At 50.8% G+C, this 19,593-nt stretch overlaps 1 protein-coding gene across 3 annotated transcripts in view; it reads right to left on the reverse strand.

Moving 5' to 3' along the window:
* Positions 1-294: 294 nt before the first annotated feature.
* NAV2 (neuron navigator 2) overlaps positions 295-19,593 on the reverse strand; it is a 251,405-nt gene continuing 232,106 nt past the window's right edge. For all 3 annotated transcript variants that reach the window (XM_080908845.1, XM_080908844.1, XM_080908846.1), the window contains 8 exons: positions 18,574-18,742; positions 13,886-14,121; positions 11,209-11,363; positions 10,961-11,032; positions 10,048-10,244; positions 9,683-9,801; positions 4,367-4,570; positions 295-1,872 (listed from right to left, as the gene is read on the reverse strand). In XM_080908845.1, coding sequence (XP_080764971.1) covers positions 1,747-1,872; positions 4,367-4,570; positions 9,683-9,801; positions 10,048-10,244; positions 10,961-11,032; positions 11,209-11,363; positions 13,886-14,121; positions 18,574-18,742 — 1,278 coding nt within the window. In that variant the 3' untranslated portion in view covers positions 295-1,746. The remainder of the gene's footprint in view (positions 1,873-4,366; positions 4,571-9,682; positions 9,802-10,047; positions 10,245-10,960; positions 11,033-11,208; positions 11,364-13,885; positions 14,122-18,573; positions 18,743-19,593) is intronic.

A 19,593-nucleotide genomic window follows, 5' to 3' on the forward strand; every position in this document is an offset into this window, starting at 1 on the left:
TGAAACACAAAGAGCCCAAAGATGTCCATATGGTGAAAACACCAGTGTGCTGAAGCCATGGTACATTGGGTATGTTTCTTAGAGTATGGGTTTACAAGGTCGCATGGACCATGGACCTGTGGGGTCACTGTCTAGTGAGCTTGTTGGCTAGAGATTGATAGGACCCTAAAAAGAAAAAAAAGAAAGAAAGAAAAACCTATCTTTCTCTCTCTCTCTCCCTCTCTCTCCACAATCATACATCCACACAGATGATTCTTTTGGATGAGAAGTCAGCAACTTGTGTTTTCTTCATGGATAGATGACTTATAGCCCTGTTTACTTTGATGGGGAAGACACCACACACACACACACACACACACACACACACACACACACACACACACACAACCCCAGGCAGGCACAACACTCATGTTAATGGACACAGTCAGTACAAAACCAGTAAGGCATTGCATTGGGGCGGTCAGCACCGTAGAGGTCAGGCAAGGTTTGTCAGGACGGAGGCACGGCCAGGATTCTGGGAAGGGTGGCCGCCCCTCCCTGGCTAAGCTGTGTCCGGTTGGTTCTGAGAAAAGTGCCAGTGTTTGGGGGGGGATGGTCAACTCCTCCTGCAACTGGGGTCTGGGGTGCCTGAGTTGATGGGGTGGAGTTCTCAGCTCTCAAGAGGCCAGAAAGGTGAGGTCTGTGGCTCACTCATAGGAGGAGAACTGTTCTCATCTATCTGTAAGGATCACGAATGCCCACACAGCCCCAGAGGGAGGTGTTGAGGGCCCAGAACTGTGACAATGGACACTAAAAACCCAGGCTGAGGGGGGGAGGCAAATTCTACTTAGCTCTTGCTGTCACCGAAGAACTAACTCTGGTCATGGGAGTAGGGTTGGGGGATGGGGGGGGGGCTTCACAATCAACCAGGAAGAAAGGCAGACACAGGCAGGGGTCGAGAGTTCTCCGAAGAACTACTCACACAGTACACAGTGTTTGAGGACAGAAACCTGACCTTGTAGACAGACAAAGGAGAACAGGCGAACTTTTCTGTGTTGCCAACCCCATCCGCTCACATTCTCACGTCTCCACTTGCTCTCACGGATCATCGGGGCTGATGGGCTGGAAATGGGAAGGGGTGCACTGGAACAGACAGAGTACCTCTTGGGAAGGAGAGCACCATGTGGGAAACGGAGACACGTGATGTACTGGTGTCCCTGGGTGGCGCTCCAAGCAGGCGCCCTTGTTAGCACCAATTTGTCCGAGAAGGGCGGGTGGCATGGCTCTGGGGTGCTGGTGGCCAGACCCAAGCTGGTGGGTCTGTGCTGGGGGAAACCCTGCTGTTATGTGTTTCCAAGTTGGGTTTAGTCTTTTCTGTCTGGGGGGTGGTGGTGGGGTAGCGTGGGGGGGGGGATGTTGTTAGGTTTCAGGGCACCAAGTGGAATCTTAACATTTAAATTTCCATTTAAACTCTTCATATTTCGGCAGTGAGGATCCTTTCCCATGAAGCATTTTCAGTGTCTCACGGAGGTCGCACCAACAAGGCAAAAAACGAGAATCTGAGGGTAGAACAGAGGCTGGTACGGTTGTCGCTGTTGGAGGGAGAGGTCCTGGGCTGCTCATGCAAGGGCAGAGTGGAAGGGACGAGGGTCTTCTGCTTCTCTGCTCTGGTTTCAAGGCTGTGGCAGCCAGGGCTGGCTCAGGAAGTCGTCTTCAGAATGAAGTGGAGGATGCGGGGTGGGATGGAGGGAGAAGTGGGGGCCTCGGTCACAGGGTGGACTCCAGGGATGAGTCCAGGATGTCGTCATGGTGGCTGTTGCTATTGGAGTCGCTGTCGTAGCTCTGGGGGGTGGAGTAGTTGGCCGCCTCCTGCAACCTCATCAGCATGTTCATCTGTGGGGAGGGAAGGGGTGGGACGGCCGGTCAGTTTGCTGGGAAGCCCACCCTGGCCTCCTCGGAGAGGTCACAGCTCCCTGGAGAGGAGAAGCTGCAGACAAGAGCACAGAGTCCTGGGCTCTGATTCCAGCTTCCCTGCTTACCAACCACAGGACCTTGAAGTTACTTAGTCCTTTCCCTTAACTGGTCAAACTTAAGTCAATGTACACAGTTTCCGCCCATCACGTTGAAGTCTGGGATGACTTCATACATGCGCCATGCTATATACATGATTCCACGTCTACCAATGCCATCCCCACAGCTGTTGCTAGTGGAACCTGGGCAGCCTTTGACCTTGGTTTCAGTCACTGCCATAGCCTTCAGGAAGGGGAGGAGCAGCTTGCCAGGAGCAAAGAGCTTTCAGAGAATACGCACCACACCAAATGCCAAAGCACCAGAGCCTCCCATGTCCCACATGTGGGCCAGACAAGGGGTTAATCTTTTGGGAAGCAAAGGATATGGTATGCTGAACACTCAAGGATGGCCCATCTGCTGCAGAGAAAGCTTTAGGAGTGTGTAGTGGTTTGAGTATGTTTGGCCCCGGGACTGGTACAACATGCAGGTATATGGCCTTGTTGGAGCAGGGGTGTCACGCTGGACGTGGGCTTTAAGACCCTCACCCTAGCTGCCTGGAAGTCAGTATTCTGCTAGCAGCCTTCAGATGAAGATGTAGAACTCTCAGCTCCTCCTGTACCATGTCTGCCTGGATGCTGCCATTTTACTGCCTTGATGATACTGGACTGAACCTCTGAACCTGTGAGCCAGCCCCAGTTAAATGTCCTTATAAGGGTTGCCTTGGTCTTGGTGTCTGTTCACAGCAGTAAAACCCTAACTAAGACAGAGTGTGGGCTGTTGCCTGACACCTTTGCCTCATGTGGAGTGTGAGCCCAAGCCTTTGCTCCTAACCTCCTCCAGTTTACATTCTGTACCGGCCACATGTCTGGGAGCAGACAGACAACAGAAAATATCTTTGATTAAAATTTGTTACTTTGTATTTTATATAGCAGGTAGGTTAGGAGGGAGGGCCTCTCTGGGCTAAGGAGAAGGCTGTCCTAGTATGAAACCAGCTGCCTTCCAGATGCTGTGCAGAATCTTCCCGGGAACAAGGCTAGTCGGCCTATCAGCTGTTCTTTATCTGTGAGGCCAGAACCATGGAAGAGGCGAGGCCACCAGACAAAGGTGAATTCTCTGAAGCAGGGAGGGTTACTCACTATCAAATACCCCAGTGTACGGTCCTGAGATAAAAATCCAGTCAGTCTCAGGAAGGACTCATTCTCATGGGGTGGGGGGAAGGAATCAGTAAGGAAGTCAGCCACTACAATAGAGACATATGGTCCTTGGCTCTAGAGATACATTGAGCATCTGAATAAATACAGGGGAGCTTGTGCCAGCATAGTCCCCTTCAAGGGTCTGGGTGAGTTCTGAGGGGGCTGTAGACCTTTCTAGGTTCTATCCAAATGGCCCCAGAGACTGAAGGATTTCCTGACTCTTACATCAGATGTGGCACAATGAACTTGCTAGCCTCTGTAAGACCCCCGTAGCCTCTGTAAGACCCCCGTGACCTTGGCCTTGAGAAAAGTCTAATGGATCCGGCGTTCCCTTCAGGCCACCGGCAGGGCGGCAGCATTAGATTCTTTTGGTCAATTGGCTCCTGTTCTAAGCCTCACCACTGTGACTGTGCCTCCTGAGGACGGCTGAGGTCACCTGGCATTTATTTAGCTCACTGGCTCCCCACGAGGGCTAGAACAGGTCCCTCTGGCTGCCTTCCAGCCCTGCTGCCTGTCCTAAGAGGATTCTTCCACTGTGCAAGGCAAGCTATACCTTTGTTCTGCTTTTGTTGTAGCTGCCACAGAAGTGTGGGTGGGTGGGGGAGGGGACGACAGCCTTCAGGCAGGTTGACAGCCACACCTGTGGTGACTTGGGCACATTTGCTTCCCCCAAAAGTCCCCATGGCTTCCGGATGAGTGAGGTATAACTTGGCAGCATGACCATGCGTGCGTCTAGAATTGATTGGGGCTTTATCGCTGCTACCCAAGGTTCCCTTGAAAAGCATCTCACCCCACTAGCCAGGGTCCCTGGGCTGTCATGTCTTCTGCTTGTCCAGCTTTGGTGCCAAGTTCCCAGCACTCTCTCTTCCTAGCACCCTCTGGGACAAGATATGGTAATGGTACCATCTCAGGAAAAACAGTGGGGCAGAGAGCATGCATCAGGACATCCAAAGGAAGAGAGGAAATTTAAAGAAACAAAACCTTTAACCTTATACAAGAAAACTTTTAAGTGAAGTCAAAGAACTTAATGAAAAACTAATACCATGGAACGAAGTACTTGAGGAGGTCATCCTACCAGCGGGTTGAGTCAAGCATTCAACAAGCTTTTGTCAATCCCCTACATCCCGAGAGCTTTGCCTCACACCCAGACGTGGCTGCCACTCCCTTTAGTGCTGTCAACTCACCAATGGATCTCCTTCAGTGTCACTGGGGGGCACCTGCTTGCTTGTCGACCCCTCCCGAGGCAGGGAATAGCCATCGAAGCCCACGTCCTCGGGCCGGAGCTGTAGGAGGGGGGGCCACTCATGCTGCTGTGGGCTGGCAGCCCAGGGGTAGGTATCCATTACCCACTTGGCGGGGTCCTCCCATGGGGCACGCCTTCCATAGAGCTGCAAACAGGCAAAACGGGTACAGTCTGGAATCAGGCCGAGACTCTTGTTACCCCGCTTCTGTAGCTTGGTGGAAAACCTCCCAAACCAGCATTATGAGTAGCATTCTGAACCAGGGAAGCCATCCAGGATAAACACAGCCTATGGGTTAGGCGCTCGCTCAGTCTCACTGACTGGGGCTCGCTCTTGGCTCGGTCACTGTGCACAGCATTTGCCTTTTGGATTGATGGTTCAACCTGATAAACAGCTTCCAGGGAGGGAAGCAACAGTCTGAAGGGGAGCTTTGCCAGCTTCCGTGGCGGAAATGCTCCCATCACAGACGATTTCACACTCCCACCATGAGGTGGCTAAGTGTTGGGTTGGAAAGAGCTAGCCTTCACAAGTCACCTCTAGAACCCCACTGGTTAAGCCCACTCGAGACCTGGTTCTGGGCAGCAACACAGCAAGTCTGATGATGAAATAAACCTGTATTTTCTTCTTTTTTTTTCACCAATACGTGTGCTGTGTGTGTGCGAGAGTGAGTCCACACATGCACAAGTGTGCATGCAGAGGCCCCAAGGTCAATGTTTCGAATCTGACTCACTTAGCAGCCACTAAGGCAGTTGATCAGCTAAACCCAGAGTTGTGAGATTCTGCTAGTGTGCCTGCCAGCTTGGCTCTGAGCATCCCTGCATTCTGACCGTGGAACTGCAATTGGGAGCACACAGTCACTGGGAATTGACATGGGTCCTGGCGATCTGAACTGTGGTCCTTTTCCTTGCTGCTTATGGGACAATCACATGAACAGCTAAGCTACGTCCCCGGGCCATGAGCCCCCAATTTTCAAGTATATCTAACTCTCCAGAGTGCTTCTGTGGGCATGCGGGGGGTGGGGACCCTTTTGTAAGCACGTTGAAAGAGTATACTGAGCATAGGCAACAGTGATGAGACCTTTGCTGGCTCAGGATTCTCGGACTTGCCTCTGAGAGGAACCCATGTATGCCCCAAAGAGCAAACTATATTATCACTTAGTTTTATAAGGGCCAGCATCTCCTGCTCCTAGGGTGCTTTTCTCAAGCCTGGGGGGGGGGGCGACCTTGCAATCATTTTAATGACTGTTCCCACAGCTTCGTGAAACCACTGTGCTTCGAGGTCTAGTGTGCCACGCCTTACAGCACACCTGGGTGCCAGGTGACAGCAGTGAACAGAATAATGACATCAATAGAAGCATTGTCCCCATGGCTTACAGATGGGGGAACCCCAGGAAGGAGAAGAGCCATCACAGATTGTACTGGCAGGTTTTGTGTCAACTCGACACAAGCTGGAGTTAATCACAGAGAAAGGAGCCTCAGTTGAGAAAATGCCTCCATGAGATCCAGCTGTAAAGCATTTTCTCAACTAATGATCAAGGCAGGAGGGCCCAGCCCATTGTGGGTGGAGCCATCCCTGGGCTGGTAGTCCTGGGTTCTACAAAGCAGGCTGAGCAAGCCATAGGAAGCAAGCCAGTAAGTAACATCCCTCCATGTCCTCTGCATCAGCTCCTGCTTCCTGACCTGCTCGAGTTCCAGTCCTGACTTCCTTTGGTGATAAACAGCAATGTGGAAGTGTAAGGTGAACAAACCTTTCCTCCCCAACTTGCTCCTTGGTCATGATGTTTGTGCAGGAATAGAAACCCTGACTAAGACACAGATCAAGTCTGCCACCCACTGGCCGCTGGCATCAAAGCAGACCCGATAGGACATGCTCACAGACAGGGCAGGGCAGGGCAGGGTTGTCTGGGCTGTAAAGAGGTACTTCTACAGCAACCTCAGGGTACATAGATGGAGAATTCCAGATACCACCTCCCTGTGTGTGAGCTTCTTCCACGCTTGTGGGAAGCTGCAGTGGGGAAAACCAAGAGGCAAATAGTTACTGAGACCAGAATGTAACCGGGCCCAGCTCTGACCCAATAGAACCACACCTTTCAAAGTCAGTCTCTCAACTGGAAAGAGCCAGGCTACTTAACAGGTGCCCTCTCTTATCTGATGGCTAATGGATCTGGATTTGAACCCAGGTCTCAACTCCCTTCTGGGGAGGCTGAGCATGCCCTTAGCACTCCTGAGACCCAGCGGTTTTGTACACACTTGCTCTTCATCCAGTCCCCACACTGTACATCCAGAGAACATCTGGGTTTCCAGAAACCAGACCAGTAAAATTGTCCCATAGGTCAGATTGTTTTCCCATTTACGGAGGGGAAAGCCAAAGCTGGTGCGGGGGACTGCGCAGGGTGTCAGTGGACCTTGGTAACTGAGGAAAGGTCTGAGTGCCCTTCTATGGCTCTTTCCTTTCACATCCCCAGTCCACCCCAACACCAGGTCTTCTGAATTGACCCGTTCTGCAGATACCAGACACACTGGCAAGTGTTTCCGCTGACAGAGGGGAATGGGACCTCAGACTGAGTCATAAGGTAAGCATTCGTAGGTGCAGCAAACATTAGCTGTAAGAACAGAAAACTTTTTTTACAAGACTTCCTACATTCCAAGGGATGTGGTCAAGGCCAGGTGGCCAATGAGTCAGTCTAACACAAGCAAAGGAAGGCAGCGGAGGGGCAGCTGGGCAGGCAGGCGGTCATTTCCCCGGGCAAAGGAAGCTACTGTACTACTGAATTGGTAGGAATCTGCTAAGACACTGGAAACTAAGATTTGGGTTGCTGTGAGACTCCTGACCCCACAGGAAGCACAGGGCTCCTGGATGTGCATGGCAGCACCAACATTCACATTTAGGAAGGAAGCACTTTTAGGCATTTTCTTACACATGTGCGCGCACACACATACACACACACAAACACACACATCCCAGAAAAAGACACTACAGCCTGAACATGCAGAACTGCATGGTATCCACTAGGGGGCGATAAATTGCCTGGGTCTGATGGTAAAGGCTGGTGCCTGCAGAATGACTTTCTGTGTTCTTTCCCAGCCCAAATTGACAGTCCCCTTTGCAACCTATTCTGAGGTCTCTGCCTCTTCTCGACTCACAGCCTTGGCCAAGGAAGGACACACATGTTCTAAATGGCAGTGTGCTCCCCTCATGACCACTGTGAGGAGTGAGGGACCCCATACAGTACCTGGCACACACTCAGCTTTCCCTCAGAGGAACCAAAGAGAGAAGGGAATTAAAATGAGCTCCCCCTTTTTAAATAAAGGACTCCTCTTATCAAATGAAATTACATGTGGAACCCTGCCATAAAATCCAACACTAAACCAGGCATAGTAGTGCACACTTTTAATCCCAGAACTCAGGAGGCAAAGGCAGGCAGATCTCTGAGTTCAAGGCCAGACTGGTCTACACAGAGACACTCTGTGTCAAACAACAACAAAATAAACAAGCAAACAAAACAAACCCAAAACAGAACAGAACAACCCCCCCCCAAAACAAACAAACAACAAAACCACTGCACATGTTTACAGTCCCTGCATGCAGGAGTTTGAAGCAGGCAGATCAGGAATTCAAGGCTAGCCTGGGATACATAGTAAGTCCAAGACTAGCTTAGGCTTAGTCTGCATGAGATACTGTTCTTAAAACAACAAAAACCTCCGGGCAAACCCAACCAAAACTTTGCTCCCTGGCTACCTGTAACAGTTCCCTTGAAAGTTATAGGAGACCCTAGGAAGGCCTCATTGTCACAAAGTAGCTGTAGCTGTTACATTGTTCTGGACTCCAGCCTTCACTCAATCCTGGTGGTCTGTTGGGGGAACTGTGTTAAGGTCAAAGCTTTGGCCGGCCTTGGTTTCCTTTCTTGTATATCTCAGGGCTTCAGGAGCGCCAGGCCCCTGGCATCATGTCCGGCAGATCCTCAAACGTCCCTCTTAACCCCAGGCAGGGAGAACACAGCCATTCCTTATGACAGCAGACTTTGGAGCTGCCTTCCATTGCCATTCCAAGGCAGAGCTCAGAGATTTGGGGCAGGGTGGTGCTAGGTAACCCTAACTCAGCTGTCCCCCTTCACTGCTTCTACACTGAGGCCTTGTCCTTCAGATGACCTCTAAGAACCATGATGAGGCATCCACTTGGGCCCTGCCACAGGCAGGCGGTAGAGCAGTCACTTTGAAGCCCCCTCCCATCTGTGGCTTTGCTCTTGGCTGGAAAATGAGCAAAAGTCCCTTCTGCAAGAGTTTCCTGAGCAAAGGAAGCATAGGTGCCCTCTCCAGCTACGCCTGAAGCCCCCTTTCAGTTCAGCTTCAAGTGGGAGGGGCCTTGGTACCACCAGCCATTGGGGACCAAGGGGACAGCTCAAGAGTAGTCTATGCTTCCTTGGATATCTTTGCTCAGTGGCCTCTGGCTTCTCTCAAGTGACGCAGGTCATTCCCCTTTGGTCATCAGGAGGTCAGCTTGAGGCAAAGAGGACACAAGGTTATCGGGGAGGTGGGGAGAGGGGCAGCAGGAGTCATCCCAGGCACCCCTAGTAACTCCTAAGCTGAGTGACAGCAGCAGGTGCTCCCCAGATGCTGCTAGACACAAGGGAAGTGCTCCCAGAACCTAGGTAGGCCATATCTTGGGGCTTGAAGTCTAAGCACCTGGGATGAAGTTTAGAAGGTGAAAATTCAAGTTCCAGATCCTTTGAGCTTTGATTTTCTTGCAGTGTCTCAGAACCCAGGGTCTTCTTGCCTGTGCTAGGTAAATACTCAGCCACTAGGACCTATCTTTCTTCCCAAGTGTAGGGATTTTAGGAGTGCACCATTATGCCTAGTTGGGGGCTTTGGTTTTATGATCTCTGGGCCTCAATTTTCTCCTCTTGAAAAACTGTAACAGTAAAACTAAGCCCAGATCTTAGGCCTCATCTAGGACTTGAAACCACATATAGACAGATGAGCAAATCAAACTCAAGTATCTGGTTTGATGTCTTTCACACTCCTATGCTAGAGGCTTGGTGGCCCCGGCTTTATTTAATCCTTTCCAGTCTTTGTGGCAGAGTAATAGTGTTATCTCCCCTGTCGATAAGGCAGAGATATCAAAATGCTTTGCCTGGAGTCACCGCTAAGAAGCAGCTGAGAGCCAAGACTGCAGCCAGCTACTGTTTCCATACAGAAGACCGCGTGGGGTCACGAGCACAGGGCACTTACGTCTGAGGAAGCCAAGAGGAGTGTTTCTCACCTGAAGTCCTTCTCTGACAGCTTCCAGGAGGTAGGGGATTATGGAGTAGTTCCACAGGTCAGTGAACCACACTCTGGAACCATCCACGTCGATGGGGCATGACAGGAAGAGCCGGGGACCTGGGGACCGCAGTGACAAACATCACAACTGAAATGGGACAGGGTGGGCTTCCTAATGTAAGCTTCCCTCGTCAAAGGAGGCTGATGGCTTGGGTGTCCTTCTGTCCTTCTTTATCTCTGAGGACAGCATGACATCTCTGCTGTGTCCTGTCCTGGCCAGGACCCAGAGGATCAAGGCTCTTGGGATACCGCTACCTACGCTATCCTCCCATCAGCTTGCCCCAGCCTGCCTGGCCTCCCACCTACCAATGGTGACATCCGAGGAGCTGTGGGCCTCCAGGAAGCGGTTGAGGTGATGCCAGACCTTCGGGATCCAGTTGATGATTTTCACCAGCTCCGCATTGCGCACCCGCCCGCTGATCTCCGTTTCCATGAGCTTCCGCCTCAGGAAGCGGCCAAGAAAACCCTTCACGGGCTCTGTGTGGTTGGCACACAGCACCCACCTGGGAGAGCCAAGGAATGCCTTTCAATGCCAAGGATGCCCAGCAAACACTGCGAGCCGCAAAAAAGCATCGCGTCTGAAAACGGGAAGGTGAGCACATGCGTTGTGGTAGAGGCCGCGTTTAGTACGCCCTCGAGGGAGGCCTGCATGGCGGCCAGAGAAAATGAGAGCAGGGTCCAGGCTGAGATGATGAAGTCTATCCCCCAACCCAGAGGCACAGGGAGCGATGAGGGTGCTGAGTGATACCAGGGCAAGCTGTGTCACCATCTGGCACAGAGATGCACTACCCGTGGAGGGGAGCCCAGCCACGAAGGGCTCACAACAGAGAGAACTGGCGTCTCCACAGCCCCTGCCACGTGGGGACATTTAAAGACACAGGCCGTCGCTGCTCATGCTGAATAGAGGCAGGGTCTTATGGCCACAGCTGCCTTCTGATACTGACCCAGCGGCTGAGAGTCACAGAGGCCGGGGTGTAGGCTTCTGTTCTCACTGGTGTGAATGGCTCTTAAGTTCCCCAAGCGCCCTGCTTCTCCATTGTAAACACAAAAGGTAAATGGCTTTCTGCGTTAACACGTAAGGTCGCCGTGAGAAGTATAATGGGTTAAGCTGGAGAAAACGCCCAACAGAAAGACTACGCCCACACCGGAGGCTCTGAGAGGGCTGAGAGCCACCATTCTGTACTCTCTGTCCACCTGGATGAGGGGCAGGGGACCTCACCTGAAGTTATGATGAAGCTGCAGGTTAGGGGTGGAAGAGGTAGCCTGGTTCATCGTGCCGATGATGTAAGGGCTGTGGGGAGCAACACAGTGTGAGAAGCCCCTGGTTAGGGGGTGAGCTTACAGCCAGACAACTGGCTACCCCGCCCCTACCTCGTCTGGCTGTGTATCCAGCACATCGCTGTCCCGCTAGCCTGGCTCACAAGCGTGCCCCCTGCCACCACCCCTGAGGTCTAGAACCCCCTTTACCATTTATGGTATTTGCAGTTAAGCAGCCCGTTGAAGATCTCGCCCAGAGAGCTCACGTGGTGCAGGTTGTCCAGAATGATGACCAGAGGCATATCCACCGCATTGTTCTCGCTGTTGCACTGGTCAGCCAGGTTGGACAAATACTGACGCAGCTCCTACAGGGGCCAGCAGAAGGAGCTTGGAGCGGGCAGACCCACGTGCTCCAGGCCTTCACTGTCCAAGGCCAAGGCAGGAAGAAGTTTCCCCCCTTATGAAATCACACTGCAGATACAACCTGAGAACCTGTCTGTCACAGGGCATCAATGTGGTGCTCTAGGGATGCTGTGAGCATAGGACAGCTAAGGCCTGTGGCTCTTTGCCTCCTGGCATTTATAAAATGTCTGCTCCAAGCCTCTTTTTTTTCCTCTGTGCATGTACACACACAGGTATATGTATGCGCCGTATATTTGTGCCCATGTGTGCAGGCCAGAGGGCAAACTTTCGTGTTGTTTCTCAGGTAGGTACCATCAACCCACACATACCCCAAGCAGGCTAGGCTGTCTGTCTGATGAACCCCAGGCAACTTCTTGTCTTTGCCTCCCCAGTACTGGGATTGTAAGTGGGCCATCATACCCAACTTTTTTTTTTTTTTTTTTAAACGTGGACTCTGGGATATCTCAGCCTATAGGTCCAGTTTTTAATTCCCACTTGACCATTTCTTTAGGAAACATCATTCCTTGCTAGCTATTATGCTAATTTTCCAGTAGGCTTCTGAAGGCAGGTGTCTCATCTTTAGCTATCTCCAAAGCATCCTCCTGAGAGCGAGCTCTGCAGAAGCCACTGGGGCAGAAGAGGTCCCAGCCACATCTGAGTGCTGCTGGGTAGGAAAGATGGGGAAGTCATAGGGGTAGTGAGTCTATGTGCCGAGGTACCTGTTAATGACCTGCTGCAACTGAACATTGATGGTTGTCTTGGTTACAGACTGGGACAGCCCAGTGTGCCTGGGTCGGGGCTACACACCAGGAAAAGACACAAAGGATGGTGCGGCAGGGAAGATGGCTTTCCAGAGCCTCCCAAGGGGAGTCTGATGATATCACGTAGAATGGGATCTTAGGCAGTGTGGTAGCTTTGTGATGGATGGACCGTAATTAGCTCCTTTTTACAGAAGTTAAGGCATAGAGTCGGATCGCCAGCCTAACACTGTGCCGAGGGAAAGCACAGGCTGGGTCAGACTCTGGTGCCTGTGAGAACTGCCCAGCTACTCGGTGGGCAGTGGCTCCCCCACCTCTCCCCAGTGCATGCCTCTCCAGGCTCCCCTTTCCAGTCAAAATAAAGCTGGGTCATGAAAAACCTCCATGTTTTCCTCATTCTCTCAGCCGCTGACCGCTACAGGCAGATCTCTCACTTCCTTGTCATTTGGAATTCTTATCCCTCTGACCCAGCCCTGCGGTGCACGGCTCAGCCATGCTCTATGTGGACGCACTGCCCACGCAGGGAAATGCGATCAGCTTGGGCGGTTTGCCAGCACTCACCACGTGGCCTTCCCTCACTCACCCACTCCTAAGCTGCAGACAGAGACTGAGAGCCTTTCCCACCCCTGCCTACAACGAAAGCACACGGGGACCCAGAAAGGAGGATCCGATGACCATGGGTGCAAGTGACAGGCATGAGATCTAATCTTCTCAGGCGCATGAGGTGACTCATAAGACAGAGGGGCCTCTTTCCAATTCACCTTTGATGCTCCGGATGTGCTACGCTGCCGGGAACCGACAGAATTAAGAAAGTCTCTTAGCCTGAGTAACGCCATTTTACATAGATCTCGGCCTAGGTTTCTGTTTCCCACGATAGAGGCCTTTCCCCAAAAATCAGGTGATCTCACTGTGGGCAGGTAGCTAGCCAAGTAGAACGGTCACCCAGGCAACAGATCCTGCTTGGCAGCACGTTCATCTCCCCACCCCATGGGATTCTTTATAAGAAATGGTTTTGGTGCATAATAAGCGAGAGCTTGATCAGCACTTTCGACTTGTTTCCCTTCTTTGTGTCTCGTTTCCCATTCGTCAGTTCCCTCCTCAGGTCTCCGTTGAAGACCCTGCGGGCCAGGCTGCTATGCAACACCTAACAGAGCTAGAAATCACAGGCTTCCACTGTATCATGGAGGCTGAATGAATGAATGAATGAATATGAATGAACAAATGAATTGCAAAGATCCTTCGTAGCCCCCTGAGCCAGGACCAGGTCAGATTCTATGTCTCCACTGTTCACTATGTGGGGTGATGGAGCTGACTATGCACAGGACTCTTGAGACCTCAACCGGAGTCCCAGCGCCATCACTTAGCTGGCCTGATTTGTGTCCTGTGACCAACGTCCTTCAAGCTGCTGCTATCAATCCCATAACATGGAGACAAAGACAACTAGGGCTTGAGCCGTGACTGATGTCATTGGTGGTTATTGTTGTCTCATAAAAGGGGGAAAAAAGTAACGCCCAGTAGTGCTACCTGCCCCGTGAACCGGGCATATCTGAAGGAGCTTTCTCTGTGAGGAGGCAGGTTTGACGTGCCCCAGATGGTTCTGGCTACGAGGATCTGACTTGGTTGTCCTTTTCTGCAGGTCCCATTCTGAACTCCTTTCCTGATCTTTTTTTTTTCAATGGAGAGCTTAAAAAGCCCAGTGTGCAGAGAGTTCAGGGTGACCTCCTCACCTTGCTGGACTTGTGGTCCACGTTAAAGGTCGCAATGACGCCATCTGTCAACTCCCGTCCTTCCCGAAGTACCACGTACTCGGAGAGCCGGTTGGCCAGGTAGGTTTTCCCGGTGCCGCTGGGACCCGAGAGGATGATCCGCCGGTGCTCTGTCAGCAGGGATACGTAGCGCTGCAGGATGGGCTTGGGGATCAGGGACTCAAACACCAGAGAGTCTAGGCTGTTTTCCGTGAGCCCTGTTTGAGAGAGATGGGAAGGGCTTGAAATTGGGAGAGGAAGCTAGCTCTGGCATCGTCCCTCTGCCAGACAACATCCCTCTTCATGACATCATCCCTCTTCTTGGTAGTCCTAGGACTCCCGCCCATCCAGGCACACTGGAGGCTGAGAGCTCAGCATTGCTGCTGTAGGAAGCCATCCTCCTGGTCACCAGCAGCTCCTATTTTGGGTCCCCTGAACTCTGTCTGCTTGTTAGCATTTACTAGCCTTGTAGTGTCTACCTCAGTTGATGCCTGAGTCTTGCCCACTCATGTCTACCACGAACCTAGGTTGCTTCTTTTTTTCTCCTTCTTGCCAGGCACCAAACTGCCCACACATAGGTGTGCCTGGAAGGCAAGACAGGAACCAAGGCAAAGCTAGGATGCTAGAACGGGAATATGGACTGGCGGGCCTAGACTGAAATGCTATATGCTGAGGCCTTTAACCCGAACCAGCTACAAATAGAAGCTTTTCTCTTCCCCTTTCTATCTGGGACAGCCTCTTTAGCCACTTGTCGGTGTTAAAAAAGGACCACTCTCAGAGTCAGGGAGTTGGCTCAGTCAGTAAAGGGGCTTGCCTTGAATGCATGGAGACCTGAGTTCAAGCCCCAGAACCAACATAAAAATAAGGGGTCAAGGCAATAGGAACTTATCATACCAGTGCTAAGGAGGTGGAGACAGGATTCCTGGGGCTAACTGGTCAACCAGCCTAGCCTACTTGGCAAATCCCAAGCCAGTAAGAAACTCTGTCTTTCCCTTCAAGAAAGCTACTCTGTAAATGGTTAAACCAGGAGATGTTCCTCTGTCACCCAACAGCACATTTCTTCCATTCAGTACAAAGATGCCTCTAAAGCATTTATGGGTTTGTTTCTAGCCTCCCCTAACCAAGGTAACCCCTATAAGCAATGACTACCCCTAAAGGACCATGACAAAGATCCCCAAGTGCCTCACTCCCCAGGTATACAGTGCAGGGACCCTTGTCTAAATTTAATAACAAGGACCTCAACAAGAAGGACCCCAGGAGGACAGCCAGTAGAGCACTTTGCATGTGTGTAGCTGTTTGGGTGTTTTGCACTAAAATTTTCAGAGGATTTGCTTCAGAATATGCAAATTCATGGGCCAGCAAAATGGCTCTGCATTTGCCACCAAGCCAGAGATTCCTCAGCCCAATCCCTGGGGACTCACATGGTGAGAAGAAAACAAATAAACAAACAATTCCCACGAGTTGTCCTCTGACTTCCACAGGCACTCTGTATCATGTGCATATCCCTAACACACACACAGATACACACACACAGATACACACACACAGACACACACCACTAACATAAATAAAAAGTCTGCAAAGTCTGGCCTTGTCCTGGTCTCGCTGGTGTGAGTTGCTACTCCAAATGGGACCCTTTTGTCAAAACCCAATGGGGATTTAGTGAAATGTATGTAAAACCCAAGCTGATCCTTGTGAATGCTAAAAATATGGCAGCTGCAGGCCAGGCTCTGGAGTGCTGCTCTCCTCTAGGGGTGGGACATCTTGTCATTCATTCCACACATGCACACAGCTGCTCCCTGGGAAACATGGAGGTGATAGTGTGTGGGCCCCATGATGCCATGAACTCTTGAGTCCCAGCTGGAAATGGCTCCCTTCCTTGGGAGTCCCTGCTACACAGTTGTTTCTGCATGCCTAGTGTCTTATCCTGCTTCTGCTGTGGCAGGATTCTTTCTGTCAGGTCCCACGCACCCCTTTTATCTGCCAGTGGTCTGTGGGACTGTGACTCCCCCACCATTGTGGACTATATCTCTTCAAACCACAGTGAGGACAAACTCCTCCTTTCTTTTGTCATCTCTGCCAAGTTTTCTGTCACAACATCTAGAAAAGTGACCCGTGCAGAAACTTAGTACTAAGAAGAAGGGCCATCGGCGTGATGACTTCACTACTCAGGGCTCGGATATCTTGAATGGGTTTGCAGGAGGAGTGCTGGGAACTTCAGGACAGAAAAGGCCAAGAAAGCTTCAAGTGGAGATCTAAGTGAGCCATTCTGGAGTGAATTTGGAAAAGCAGAATGCTTAGAGAAATCTCAACAGTGAAAGCATGCCTTGGGATGCTGCAAGATGGGGGAGGCCTGACTCCATCAGGAACAGGGCAAGAGCTCATTCTTTGCTACATTCTGGCAAAGACTCTGGCTGCCTTCTGCCCTAGTCCTGGAAAACTGGATTTAAAAGTGAAGGACGCCTTTAATCCTAGCACTCAGGAGGCAGAAGCAGGCGCATCCCTGTGAGTTCCAGGCCAGCGTGGTCTACATGGTGAGTTCCAGGATAGCCAGGGCTGTGTAGAGACCAGAGCCATGTGGAGAGAAGAGAAAAGATGGACTGTGGAGGTTTGAATGGAAATGGCTCCCATAGGTACGTAGGGAGTGGTACTATATTGGGAGGTGTGGCCTTGCTGGAGGAAGTCAGTCACTGGGAATGGTTTCAGAAGCTCTAGCCAGGTTCACTGCCATTTTGCCCTTCCTGCTGCCTGCAGATCTAGATGTAGGATTCTCGGCTCCTCCTGCACCATGCCTGCCTGGACGCTGCCATGCTCCCACCATGACGATAATGGACTGAACCTCTGAGCCTGTAAGCCGGCCCCAATGAAACGTTTTCCTTTGTAAGAGTTGCTGCGGTCATAGTGTCTGCTCACTAAACATGGACTAATGTGTGTGGTGTAGGGGTTTCAAGGCAGGGGAGCACCCCGGTTGTGGCATGGAGTTACCACTGTTGTTTGGGTCTACAGTGAAAAGCAACAGGTGAGACAGGAGGGTAGGACAACAAAGTGTGGTTTGTTGGGGGAGAGAGCTTGGGTATCCCTTGTGCCCAGGCACCTGGCTCCAGGAACTTCTGAAGCCTTGGCTCCTGAAGTGTTGGGCTTCATAACACAATAGGAAAGGAACTGTAGAGCAGCTTCCCTGCTCACAAATAACTTCCTGGGAAAGTGACTACAGGGTCAGACCACAAGAAACCATTCTAAGTGCAGTTCAAAGGGCAAGGGGTCTATCCCAGGCTGGCCGCAGAACTTGGCAACATTATCTGCTTCGTACTGGTCTTGCAGGCACGCAAGATGTCAGGTTGAGGGGGTCATGGAGTCCGGTTTGTGTGGCTCTAGAGAGTTGCTGAGGTTAGGTGATATATGGCAGAGTCAGAATCTCTGTGAGGATCCCCGAGAAGCCACCGCAGGAAGCTATGAAGAGGAAGCTTGAGTTGTAATGGGACCCCAGGGTGTTGGAGGGACCAGGGCCATGAGATATCAACCAAGAAAAGCTTCAGGCATGGAGTGAAGCTGACTGAAGAGAGAGACTGTGTATGCCAGGGCAGAAAAGGTGGAGGGACAGGGCTGCCCCTCGGAGCTCAGGTGATCCCAGCACTAGCCTAAGATGCTTGGTATGCAGCTGTAGGGCGAGGTCTTTAACCTGCTAAGCTTTAGTCTTTTATGTCCAAACATCCCTTGCCTTATTCCCATATCTCCGTTCCACAATGAAAATGCTAATTCTGTGCCTTTAAGTGTTTAAAGCATATAACCTGGTTTTTGTTTTGTTTTGTTTTATAGTAGCTCACAGTTTGGATCTCAGATGAGACTCAAGCTTTGGATTTTTAAACAGTCGTAGAAATATTAAGAACTACAGGGTTTATTTATTTATTTATGTATGTATTTATTTAAGAACTATGGGGGTGGGTGTTTTGTTTATTTATTTATTTATTTATTTATTTATTTATTTATTTAGAAATCATACTGAACACGTTTGCTTTATGAGATGGCCAGGAATTCATAAGGATGGGAATTGGAAGGCTGTGACTCCCAACACTTCCAGGAGCCTGGGCAAGAGGGATACTGAAGTTGCTTGCAAGCAACCTTCTTGTAGCCTCCAGTACATCACAGTTTCTCCATCTGTAGAATGGGCTCGTGCCCAAGGCTGGCTGGCAAGCATCCTTTATTGCTTTGGCAAAGTGCCATTTTAGCAGGGTTATTAAGGCATTGTTAGTCTCTTATCATTCCCGTCATAAGACTAATGGGACCTTTTGATGTCTAATTTCAGCATAAACTGAAGTGATTTGTTTCTTGATGGTGCAACTTGCTCAAGTCAGAGTGGTTGAGGTAAAAGTGAGGGGAAAACAAACACACATGACCCACAAGCCCAGAGCAAACCTACAAAGGTCCACTTTGACCACCCAAAGTCCCAGCTTTTGCAAATAGCCACTTAACTTTTTTGTTCTTGGTTTTTTGTAGGGGGGGATGGGCTGTTTTTGTTTACCAGACAGGGTTTCCCTGTATAGCCCTGGATATCCTAGAACTTGCTCTGTAGACCAGGCTGGCTTTGAACTGAGAGACTGCCTGCCTCTGCCTCCCGTGTGCTGGGATTAAAGGGGTGTGCCTCCACCACGTCTCATTTGGCACCCACTTACCTTTGACGGTCACCAAGATGGTGGTGTTCTCTCCCACAAGATAGCCACAAGGGAGGAGCTCTGGGGTCTCTGAGGTATTGCTGCGCTTGATCTCACCAATGCTGTAGCCGAGAACACTGTCTGAATTCAGCCCCAGTTGACTTACTGGATCCACATGAATGATGTATTCCTGGAGAAAATAAAACATGGACCCTATCAGAGCGCCGGCTAAAGCCTGTTAGTGACTCCCATTCCCACAGGGTGATTGACGGGTGCCCTCTTTTTGTTAGATGGCACCTGGAGGCATACCATAGGAATGACACCCGTGAATCCCAGGCCTCTGAAGAAACAGATTTATCTGCTTAGGAATATGGGATAAAACAACTCTCACCCAAAAAGACCATGAACATTTACTCTAGGTGAACCAAGCATAGAAAGCCATGCAGCTTTTCTTAAATTTGGCTGGAATTTTAAAGGCATCAGGGTTTGTGAATGGTGCAAAGAAATTCATAAAAAAGTAACTGAGGTGAAACTTTTTCCCCATCCCCCATGTTGGTCCAGCAAAGCAGCTGTGTAACGTCAAAGGACTCAAAGGTTTCATTTGCAAAGGCAACCACTGGAGGGATGTGCAGGGGAGTTTCTGGATGAGGCTAGTTCGTCTGATAAGACCTATACCCTAACTGTGCACAGAACTATTCTATGGGTTGGGGTTGTGGACTGAATGAAACAGACAAAGCGAGCTGAGTTCCATCGGATGTCTCTGCTTCCAACTGTGGGTGTGATGGGACCTTCACACTCCTGCTTCCACGCCTTCTCTGAGACAGTAAACCAAAAAGAAACCCTTCTTTCCTCAAGTTGCTTGTATGTGTGCATGTGCACATAGAGACAAAGCTGTGTGTGTGTGTGTGTGTGTGTGTGTCTGTATGTGGTGTGTGTGTGTGTGGTGTGTGTGTGTGGTGTGTGTGTGTGTGTGTGTATGTGGTGTGTGTGTGGTGTGTGGTGTGTGGTGTGTGTGTGTGTGTGTGTGTGTGTGTGTACAGG

The sequence above is a fragment of the Micromys minutus genome, assembly GCF_963924665.1.
Source record: "Micromys minutus genome assembly, chromosome: 32".
NCBI lineage: Eukaryota > Metazoa > Chordata > Mammalia > Rodentia > Muridae > Micromys > Micromys minutus.